Below are 11,541 nucleotides of genomic sequence, written 5' to 3'. Positions count from 1 at the left end.
AGGCCAGGGAGAGTTCAGTCCACTCACCCTCACTTTTTGTCCTCCAGTGAAGCAAAGATTCCTGTTAATTTTTCAGTCTCTCCATCTTCCTTTGCAGACAAAGCAAACTGGGGGAGCAAGAGAACCCTGCACCTGCCTACAAGGGAAGTATCAAACAATAAGAAACACTTTATTTTAACTTTACAACATATAAATAGACAAATCTGTGCTTTCCGACGTAGCTTTTCTTCCCCTCCCCTCCCCAGGGTCCTTGTCGCAGTGCCCCAGCCCCTCTGAACTCAGAGAAGAGCACGAGCGGGACCGAACCGATGGTGTATGGACAGAGCCGGCAGCGTCGCACCCTCCCCAGCCGTCATCTGCTCAGGTCCCGGCTGGCGCCTCGCCCGCACAGCAGCCTCTCCTCCGCAGAGAGGCCGGCAAAGAAGGGATGCAGGAGGGCTTCCGAGAACGTGATCCTCCGGGAAGGGTCGAATTCTAACATCCTCCTCATCAAGTCAAAGAGCTGTGCGTGCTCCAGCGAGTCGTGCAACATGTATGTCTGAAAGAGAAGGGCAGGGGGGACAGAGAGAGGGGTGTAGCGCTCTGCTGGGACAGGGACCCAACCCTAGGCCCCAGTTCTGTGACACAGCGAGGCAACCGCCATCTCCCATCCTGAAGCACAGCCTCCCTCCCCTTCCCTAGCACCTGTCCTGCTTCAGCCAGACCAATAAACTTCTGTTACTGCAGGTGAGAGTTTGGGGCTCTCTAGAAGCCAGTTGCTAAGGGCAATTCCCATCCTTAAGCCCCCCACCGCTGATCCGGGGAAGGGAATGGCACAGCGGTTCAGCCTCGCCACACAGCCCGCCCTGCCCCAGCCGCAGCACAGCGCCTACCCGCAGCGGCTTGCAGTTCTCTTGGACGTATCTGCCGTCGGACGTGTTCTCATCCCAGACCAAGTTCCCATTGTGGAAATATTTCTGCTTCCTGCAAAGGAAAGGTGGTGTTGGGTAAGGCTGCTGGTGGGACACGTACCTCCAGCACATCTCCCCTTGTTCTAGCCGTACAGGTGAGACCCAGTATCCTGAGCAACCAGCCACAAACAGCTGGCTGGACTGTCTTGAGTTTAAGAGGAAGTTCTTACCGAGTTTTGTGGATCATGTGAGATGGAATTGGCCCGAGGATTTTTTCCATCATGACAAGATGCTCACGATTCTCATGGGTCTGCACCGGAAAAGAGCAATGGTGTGTTAATTCAGAACCTGGGAGCTCTGATGACAAAAGTTTGCTATACGAGTACAGGGGTAGAACAGACAAGCCTCTGCCTGTCCACCTCTGCTTCCTCTCTTGATTTTTCTATTCTTCACAGGCACAGTGAGGAAACCAGAAGTGATCTGAACCTTATCCTTCCAGCAAGGCACAAGTCCTCAAACCGTGAGTTATCCCAGGCTTGTTTTCAAACTCAGCTCCTGATTTTTAGTGCCTGATCTGTATTTCACAGAATCATCAAGGTTGGAGAAGACCTTGAAGATCATCCAGTCCAACCATCAACCTAACAATGACAGTTCCCAACTCCACCCTATCCCTAAGCACTATGTTGACCCTACTCTTGAACACCTCCAGGGATGGGGACTCCACCACTCTCCTGGGCAGCCCATTCCAACGCCTGACTACCCGTTCTGTAAAGAAATGCTTCCTAATAGCCAGTCTAAACCTTCCCTGGCACAACTTGAGGCCATTCCCTCTTGTCCTGTCGCTTGTTCCTTGGTTCAAGAGACTCATCCCCCCTCTCTGCACCCTCCTTTCAGGGAGTTGGAGAGGGCCATGAGGTCTCCCCTCAGCCTCCTCTTCTCCAGACTAAACCCCCCCAGTTCCCTCAGCCGCTCCCCATCAGACCTGTGCTCCAGACCCTGCACCAGCTCCGTTGCCCTTCTCTGGACACGCTCGAGTCATTCAATGGCCTTTTTGGAGGGAGGGGCCCAAAACTGAACCCACTCATCGAGGGGCAGCCTCACCAGTGCCGAGCACAGGGGTGAGATCCCTTCCCTGTCCCTGCTGGCCACGCTATGGCTGATACAAGCCAGGATGCCATTGGCCTTCTTGGCCACCTGGGCACACTGCTGGCTCATGTTCAGCCGGCTGTCAATCACCCCCCCAGGTCCCTCTCTGACTGGCAGCTCTCCAGCCACTCCTCCCCAAGCCTGTAGCCCTGCTGGGGGTTGTTGTGGCCGAAGTGCAGCACCCGGCATTTGGCCTTATTGAAACTCCTCCAGTTGGCCTTAGCCCATCGCTCCAGCCTGTCCAGGTCTCTCTGCAGAGCCTCCCTACCCTCGAGCAGATCAACACTCCCACCCAACTTGGTGTCATCTGCAAACTTACTGAGGGTGCACTCGATCCCCTTGTCTAGGTCATCAATAAAGATGTTAAACAGGAGTGGCCCCAAAACCGAGCCCTGGGGGACACCACTCGTGACCGGCCGCCAACTGGATTTAACTCCATTCACCACAAAACTCTGGGCCCGGCCATCCATCCAGTTTTTTACCCAGCAAAGTGTGTGCCCATCCATTTCCCTTCTCTTCACCTGTTTCAGCCCTTTTAGACATTACAGATTCTTAGGGTACAACGCCTCTTGCAAGAATCTTACCTGGAAGAGCGTGAAACCACGGTAATACTCAAACAGAATGCAGCCGGTACTCCAGACATCACATGGCTGTGCCCAGCCCAGCTCTGCAAAGAGAATCAATTTAATTTCGTGCTCTCAACAAGTCCCACCAGATTTCTACTAGTTCCTTGTTAAAACCGCAGGAATTACACGAAGACAGACCTAGAAGTTATCTGTGCACTTTTCTGGTGCTGCATGCTGGCAGGAGGACTGTTGGGTCTCTCCCAATACTTCTGTTTCAGCTTACACTGAGTCTACACTCCCCTGGAGCCAGTTTGCTTCCCCGATAGCTGGAGTGCTCTCAAGCTGGTTTTCCTTTAGACAGCATCATCCTAGAGCATCCCTGGGACAACTGTTCTCCTCCACCCGTATGAGAGTCCCAAAACCCCGGCAGTACTCACCCAGAATCACTTCTGGGGGACGGTAGTGCCGGGTAGCCACGATAGTGGTGTGGTGCTCGTGATCAAAGGTGGCGCTTCCAAAGTCTGCCACACGAATGCTCGTGTTCCGAATAGATTTCTCCTCACAGCTCTGCAAGCAAACAAGAAATCCTCGGTGCTTCTAATAGCTGGTTTGGGATTAACCTAGGCTTTGAGAGGAGCCCTCTGACCCCAGAACTGCCTTGTCTGCACTACTGCTTGGAAGGATTATAACTGTGGAGCTCTGAGCTCTTTACACCTCAGATCAGTGTTAAGGAAAGCCACTGAACGCTCCACTTCATGGACTGGAGCCCCTGAAGCAGTCTTAAGGCTTTTAGAAAACATGGGAGAAAGAAGAGGCCCAACTTCCAGTTCGTTCCCACTAAACAGACTTTTTAAAGCCCTGTGTACAGAACAGGGAAGATCTGATTTCTGCAGGGGGGGAAGGGCAGGCTATTCCTGATCTATTCACTCCTCTTTCACACATAACCCACCTTTTTCTCGTTGTACAGAGTGTCAAAATCTGAGTTGACAAACAAGATGTTTTCTGGCTTGAGGTCAGTGTGAGTCAGCTGGTTGTCATGTAAAACTGCACAGGTGGTGAAGAAGAGAGCAAAAAAAATATATGTTAGAAGCACACACTGAAGCACCCATGTGACTCTGCCTATCCGAGCACTAAGCCAGCTCCTCCTCAGCTCCCTCCCAACCTGTTCCGGGAGCCATCGTCGCCTAGCAAGGCTGGCCCCGGGTGACTTACATCGCAAGGCATGGCAGAGCTGGTAGGCCATGTGCCGGATCTGAGGGAGAGGGTATGGCTGGAAGTTATTCTCCTTCAGGAACTCAAAAGTGTTCTTGCCCAGAAGCTCAAAGGCAATGCACATGTGGCCATGGAAGTTGAACCAGTCTGACATCAGGACACACAAGCTGTGCAGAGAGAAAGACATGAGGATTAACTGTCATGCAGGGACTGGACAGAACAGTCATCCTCCCTGTTTCTGGCAACTTCAGAAGTGGTTGGTGAGCAAAAGCTCCGAGCCAGCTGATTCAGAAGCACAGTAATCCATCCCCCTGTATACACCAGACACCCCCTCCCCACTTAACCACCTTTAGACAGAGATCCCCGACTCACATGGGACAAGGCAGCAGGGGGTTGTTAGAAAAGTTTTGGTTAATTTTCACAGAATCACAGAATCATCTAGGTTGGAAAAGACCTTGAAAATCATCCAGTCCAACCATTAGCCTAACATTGACAGTTCTCAACTACACCAGATCCCTCAGCGCTGGGTCAACCCGACTCTTGAACACCTCCAGGGATGGGGACTCCACCACTGCCCTGGGCAGCCCATTCCAACGCCTAACAACCCCTTCTGCAAAGAAATCCTTCCTAATATCTAGTCTAAACCTTCCCTGGTGCAACTTGAGGCCATTCCCTCTTGTCCTATCACTTATTACTTGGTTGAAGAGACTCATCCCCAGTTCTGTGCAACCTCCTTTCAGGTAGTTGGATTTTTCCTCACTATGACCTGGCATGTCAGTTGTTTTAAGTAAACAAGTGCTCAGTAGAACTAGAGACAGACTCTCCCAGAACACAGAGGAATGAGAGAGGTTTTCCCCCTGGCACAGGAGGCAAGTAACAGGTATTCCAGTCCTCAGCCCTGTGTTTCTTTGGCTATTGCCCAAGCAGACTGTAAGGATGTGGTACTGACTACCCAGGAGTCTTGTAGGAACTTACAATTTGTTCTCCTTGTCCTTCTCTTTGATTTTTTTCAGGACGTTAATTTCCAGCCTGGCAGCTTCTCGGTACTTTCCAACATTTTTTATGATTTTCAGTGCCACTTGAGATTTGCCTCTGTAAGGGAAGAGACAAAAGGATGGAGTCAGAAAAAGCCTACATACACCTGTCCTCCGTCCACAGCGAGAGGGCACATCCCAGTTACTCCAGTCATGTTTTCATCTGTTAAAAGGCTTTGTCATTTCTGGGTCCCAACAAAGCTCTTGAGGTCTGCCCAAGATTTACGCTGCTTGACTAGTAGTTAATTTGAAGCAAAAGGCTACTGCTGGGTAACACTCCAGAGAGCGCTGCGGCCAGCTCTGTGAGCATGGCATTTCCTGACACGGCAGGCTGTAAGGTCACTGGGCCTCCAGCAGCCACCTCCCCTTTCCTACCGTGCCAGAGAGATTTCTGAGGAGGCAGGACAGCCCAGCGGCTCCTATACTGAGCTGACCCCACAGCTCTGAGCCAGACAAAAGGTCAGGAGGAGACAGGGGTCAAGTGTAATCGCAGGAGATGTTTTAAAAAAAAAAAAAAGTACCCTGGCAGCTTAAGAGGTCGCTTTTCCCCAGCTGCCTGGCCCGTATCTCAGCTGGAACTCACTGCAGTAGAACAGCATGTGCCAAAGCCCTTGGACACTGAACACACTCCCCTGCTTCCCTTAACACACTGGCCTGCAAGCTCAGGGGGCTGAGCTACAAACCCATCTCCTTTCCACTTGCTGTTATAGAAATAACTTCTACCATAGCGACAAGTGGAGGGTGACAGGAGTTTGGTCCAGTGGAGCCCCAGGCCCGGGCAAAACTGGCGGCGTTAATCCTGCCACGCTTGTGAGCACCTGGGCTTGATGCACGAGGGACAGGCGTGTTATCCGGAAGGGAAAGGTGCCCACCTGGCATGGTCCACGCACTCCACCACTTTGCCAAAAGTGCCTTCGCCAAGGCTGCCGACAATTTCATCTAGGAGAGAAAACAGGAGTGGACGTGAACTTCAGAGCCTTGGCGAGAGCTGAGGTCCTGCAATTTCACAGCAATAAAATGTCAAAGCAAAAAATGTCTCTCACTGCTACACTCTTTAAAACTCAAGTGTCTATTGTCTGCCTCAGGCAATTTACTGGTCAGTCCATTTATAAGCAATAAAACACTAGAGACCCCTCCAGTACAATACGAGAGATCTCGTCTAACATGGGGATAGAAAGTAGAGAGGTAAAGTTTTACGAAAGGTGGCTGTACATCGCTCTTGAAGCCAATCGCCGATCCTGCACACCAGGTGGCCTTCCTTGTCATCTTCCACGCTCCTGCTGCGCTTACTGCTCTGTTGGCTTCTCTGTACACACCGCCCCCCGAAACGGCATACGACCCAGCGCGCACAGCGGGCAGTTCCGAGCGGCAGGATTGTGGTGTCATTCAAAGGTGGAGATGACGGTGCGTCGGTGGTTGGATTTTCCAGATCCCAGCATTTCATAAGGCACACAGCATATATAACGATAGGGATATTGCAAGGGACACGTCAAGACACAAACTAACTTCAAAACAGAAAAGTAATCAACAGCTACAGGTATGTAAGAAAACTCTCATTAGCTACAGCCTCTGGTGCCGCCGCCTCTTAGGCAGGAAAATGCCCCCCTCTTCTCTGAAGGGAAGCAGCAGCTGGGAAGCTCCAGTGTGAAGGTGGCTTGGCTTGGCACCACCATTCCCCACAGAGGAGCAGCTTCCTCCGAAGCGCCGGAGGACGCTGCCAGAGGCACAAGAAGAAGGAGGGCTTTGCCAGAAGAACGTCATTTTCTCCGCTGGCAAACGTGACGAAGGGTACACAAGCTGTCAGTTTGGACAAGCTGTCCAGTAGAAGCCAGAGTAGCAGTTCTCCCTCTGCGTGCTCTTTTGTACCTTGCTTAATAGAGCGCCAGCTGCCCAGAGCCGTGTCCTGCCCCGGCTACGAACCAGCCCTTCCCTTCGTGACCAAACCAACTACCACGCTGATCCTAAATCCGTACGCCCGACTGGCTGCACACAGACCTGGTGTTGCACATCGGCCTTAGGCTGCAATTTTAAGCCTGGGAGAACTTTAGGAACAGGACAGCGAGATTAATCCCCAGGGAGCATTTCACTCCCCTTCAGGCATCCACTAAAGGTAGGAGGTCAAGTTCACCCCTGCTACTGCTAGCTTCTACTGGAAAACCAGCCGAACGTTCCTGGAAGGACCCAGGGTCCACAAAGCAAGCTGCCCTAATTCCCGATCTTTTTCTGTTCGGCCTTAAATAGAGTTACAATCTCTACAACCAGAGAAATTAATACAAAACTCTACATTTCCACGCCCGAGCTTCTGTCAGGCTTCTCTTCTGTGCCCCTCGCCCCCCAGCTAGTCCAAAATAATGAGCTACCATCAAACCCCAAAAGGTCAGCTGAAACGGAGGAGAAGGTAGAGAGGACAGTTGAGAGAGCTGTGAGACTTCAAAGGATTTAGATCACACCAGCCCAAACCTGCACACTGTTATCATCGCTCGCACGCACGCACGCACACCGCACTGGAGCGTTTTCATCATAACCCTGGCTCTTTCTAAAACTAAAATTAAAAAGTCAACTGGAAAGAAAGAAAAGGAGGAAAGCAACAGACCCAGCCATGCAGACATCCACTGTAACTGCAGGGATCAGGACTCGGTCTTTTAGTTGTAATAACATTTAAAAGCAACAAACGTGTGAAAGTTGGAAACGTTCCTTACAGAAGCAGTGAAGCAGAGACATCTGGTCTGATACCTCACAACACTTCCAGGGTGTTCCCTGTCCTCCCCACCAAATATTCCCTGTTAATCCCCGAAAGGAATACTACATTTCAGGGTGGAAAACGGGCAAGTCTTCAGCTTCACTGAAGTCCAAGGCCACTTGTGTGGAAATAGGCAAAGAGGAGACGTGCATATCCTCCGAAGGTGGAAGCCCTTCTCTAAGTACAGCGGGACAGGGGTTAATAACCACGGGGCTAACAGCTCAGGAGAACCAGGCTGATTGATCCCATCTGGTCGGGGATCCTGGCACAAAGTCAAATCGACGTGCCTTCACAGGAGCGCTCCGGACCACCGCGGCATGCCGGAGCCCCCCAGGGAAGCAGAACCGAAGCCCTGGCCGCGTATAAACCTGAACAATGACCAAGCCCCAGCAGCCAGGCTGGCCTGAGGCCAAGGCTCGCCCTTGTTAGCCTATCGTGTGCGCCATTTGAAGCCTTCCCTGATCCCCTCCCCGCCTGTAAAGAATACAGCTTAGTTTCCTCACGTATTAAGGCTACAGGGGCTGGACTAGTAAAAACCAATAGCTACAAACGCTTCCCGCTTAACAAGACACAGGTTTTGGACTATATGTTCCACGTAATGAAAACAAACACAAAAAAATGGGATTAGAGGTACTCACCCAGAGTGTTCAGAGCTGAAAGGAGGTAAGAACAGTTAAAACCCTGAGCAATCCTGAGCTCGTTCTGGATGCTACTCACCGAGGAGGCACTGCTACAAGACCTGGTCCTGCGTTTCCGGCAGTGATGCTGATGCTTCTTGGGACGGTGCTGCTCTCTGCCTCTGGATCGCCGCCAGTTTCGCGAGCGGGTCGAGTAATAGTCCTCTCCAAAAGACGGGCTTCGGTCTTCAAATCTGTAGGCGTCGCTGTCCCGCCTGTATCTCCTGTGATAAGGCATCCTGTCATGGCTGCAGCACAAACAAGAATGCATTTATAAACCTGGAAAAAAGGCAGAGGCCGGCTGAAACAAAGTGCTCTTGCTCCCACTCCCTGGTGGCAGGGAAACAACAGCAAGAGTCCTAGCTTCAAACCAGCCCTCCGCTGCGGCTCAGATGCTGACCATTTCTCAGATAAAAAATGAGAAAGTTTGCAAGAGAAAATGGTGTGGCACTCCCACGTTTCAAGGAGCTGGGGGGAAACCACCCACTCAGAGCTCCATCTGAGCTGCCTACCTCATCTGAGCCACCTCCGCCACCATACGCAAGTGTTTTTCTAACATCGTTTCTCCTCCCCCGGGAAGGTCTCTCATTAGTTCCTAAACGAGAATTGAAGCCAGCAGCGGTGCTCCAGTCATCACCCCAGGGGGGACTGGCGTCCCCTAAACACCAAACCTTCGGTGTACACACGCACACCGGCTCAGCAGATCATTAGCAAGAGCCAGAAGGAAAATCTGGTCTCCAGTTTGGTCACCTCTCCTGAACTGGACAGCAAAAATGGTATGACTTAGCAGTGGTCTGCTTCTGCCCCCCACAAGCACGACCGTCTTCTCCATCTCAGCCACTGCAACTGTTCTAATAAAACAGCTTCCACTAGAAGTCTTGCTTCACATGTCATCGAGTGAAAAGCCATGGGTTTTTAAGTAGAAAATGTTGCAACTCAGAAATAAGAATAGCATGTTGGCTTTCCAACGATAAACAGCAGTATTCTGGGCACACGCCGGGCCAGGTCAATGCTGTCACCTAGTCAACAGCAACAGCAATGGCTTCGCCAACCGAGACCTCGCTACAGCGTCTCCTGTCCCTCCTGTCCAGGACAGGAACTCTTGTTGTTCACACCTCTCTGCTTTGGCAACAATTAGGTCTCTCGCTGACAGCTTAACGGGACGCAGGTATGCATGTGGGGGTTCATCTCATCTTGGATCAAGAATAAAATTTCAAACTGCCTGCCAAGACAGCGGCAGCTCTAGGTCACTGCTGAACTATCCAAAACACCAAAAAACCCCACAGCTCCATTCCAACACCGATACTCCAGCCACACCTTTGTGAAACTTCAGTGCGTACTTTTAAGATATAGAGGAATCAGAAATAACAACCTGAGGAGACCAGCAAACCTGTGAGAGGCTCAGAGTCTGACGCTAAAGAGGCAAGAAGATTTTCACCTAGCAGAAGCCTGTTTTCATCCAAATCTGTCCTGCATAACCCGTCAGATGAAAAAATGGAAAAACCCATTGGGGACATCAGCTGTATTTCACAATCCGCTTCCTTCAAGTAAACAAAAGCCAGGCTTGGAAGAGAAATTAATCTGTAGAACACCTCAGGAAATTAAAGATGAACTCAGCTCCCTTCTGGCTGCACCTGCCCTGTGTGACTGCTGGCTGAGCCAGCGGAACCGCCGCAGCTCGGGTACCACCGAGCAGCGAGAACCACCGGCCTATTTCGGTCGCACACCCCGACGTGTCAGCACACAGCTCCCGCCTCTATTCCAGAGCCCTCGCCGCTGCTCCTGTTATCAATCAGAGGCCTCATCCACCCTGCTTCCAGCACCTAATTGTCCCTGTGGAAACGCTGAACAAAGAGAGGATCAAAGGTAAAATCCAGAGCCAGAGCAGGAAAGATCGGTTAGCGATGCTCAGGTCCTTTCTGACAGCGTAGGTGAGGGAAAAGTATTGTTACTTTAAATCTGATTGGTAATACTTTCAGAAGGAAACGGGTTGTCAGGAGAGAAGGATTTCAATGCCTCCACAGCGTTAGACCTGGGAAAGATGATTCCAGGGCAAGCTGTTCTCCCTCGTTAATATTAAAGATGTCACTTTGGGAAGAACTTTTGGCGAGATGCAGAAGTGTGTAAGGGGAGGCACACGCGGTTAAGCCCTTTAGTTCCATCGCTGGGATTTACAGGTTTAAAGCTGATCGGCAGTCAGAAAATGAAAGCTGCCACCGCTCAGCGCTCACTCTGAAACACGATCGGCATCGAGGACCGGAGTTTATCCGATGGCCGCTGCCCAAACCCCCCCCCTCACCTTCTCGATCGCGACCTGCGGGCCAGATCCCTCCGGGGTGGGTATCGCAGCCTCCCCTCGTAGTCTCTGCTCCGAGACCTCTTCCTCTTCCACCGGTGGCCCAGGTAGCTCTCCTGCTCCGGGGACCGGTACCTCTTGCAGTGATGCATCTGAGGAGACACCAGGTTTCCGACTCGCCAACCCCTCGGGCGCTCCCCGGGGGAGGACGGAGGGAGGGAAGGGCCGTCCCACCCCCCGCTGAGGCCACCCCGAAGGGCGCAGGGAGGCGCAACGTTCCCGGTTATTTCCCCGCTGCCCCCTACCACAACCCGCGTACAAACCGGTTTCCCCGGCCCGCGAGAACCGTTTGGCAGCGGGGGGTGCCCGCGGGACGGAACCGCCGAGCGCACCGGGCCTGCCCGCACCGGGACGCCGCTCCCGCCCTCGCGCCTCCCCCGGGGCGCTGCGGCCGGGCCCGAGGGCCGATGGCCGCCCCGCCGAGGGTCGCCACCCCCGCTCCGCGCCCCCCGCGCCGGCCCCGCTGGCTCACCGCCCTTCCGCGGCCCTCCGCGCCGGACTCCGCGGCTGCGGCCCGGCCCGGCCCGGCCCCCCCGGCCCAGCAGCGCCGCCGCTCCCGCGCCCGCTTCCGCTTCCGGCGCCGCCCGCCCCGCCCCGCCCCGCCCCGCCCCGCGCGCCCACAGCGGCTCCGCCCCGGCCGCTCCCGCCGCCGCTCGGTGCCCCGGAGGGCGCCGTTAACCCCTGCAGCGCTCGGAACGGGCCTGCGCGGGGGGCGGGCAGCTGGGCTCTGCCTCGGCACGGCGCGGCCTTCCTCACCATGGCCTTCCTCACCGCGGCCTTCCTCACCGCGGCCTTCCTCACCACGGCCTTCCTCACCACAGTCTACCTCACCACAGCCTTCCTCACCATGGTCTGCGTTGCCATGGCCTTCCTCACCACAGCCTTCCTCACCACAGCCTTCCTCACCACAGTCTGCCTCA

General features: G+C 53.4%; 1 protein-coding gene and 1 long non-coding RNA gene across 2 annotated transcripts; one reads left to right on the top strand and one right to left on the bottom strand.

Moving 5' to 3' along the window:
* Positions 1–148: 148 nt before the first annotated feature.
* On the bottom strand, positions 149–11,191 carry CLK3 (CDC like kinase 3). Its single transcript, XM_074837338.1, has 13 exons — positions 11,094–11,191; positions 10,565–10,713; positions 8,306–8,513; positions 6,061–6,154; positions 5,721–5,787; positions 4,790–4,906; positions 3,815–3,981; positions 3,552–3,646; positions 3,040–3,169; positions 2,621–2,703; positions 1,121–1,200; positions 873–963; positions 149–538 (listed from the first exon to the last, which is right to left on the bottom strand). Exons 2-13 carry the CDS (start codon positions 10,711–10,713, stop codon positions 353–355), a joined length of 1,467 nt encoding a protein of 488 aa, XP_074693439.1. The 5' UTR covers positions 11,094–11,191; the 3' UTR covers positions 149–352.
* On the top strand, positions 863–4,943 carry LOC141928699 (uncharacterized). Its single transcript, XR_012624833.1, has 3 exons — positions 863–986; positions 1,346–1,410; positions 4,828–4,943. It is a non-coding gene; the product is annotated as an uncharacterized LOC141928699 (long non-coding RNA).
* Positions 11,192–11,541: the final 350 nt, after the last annotated feature.

This window comes from Strix aluco, chromosome 12 (assembly GCF_031877795.1).
Source record: "Strix aluco isolate bStrAlu1 chromosome 12, bStrAlu1.hap1, whole genome shotgun sequence".
Taxonomy (NCBI): domain Eukaryota; kingdom Metazoa; phylum Chordata; class Aves; order Strigiformes; family Strigidae; genus Strix; species Strix aluco.
The sequence above is the reverse complement of the archived record's forward strand: the minus strand, read 5'-3'. Positions and strand labels throughout refer to the sequence as shown.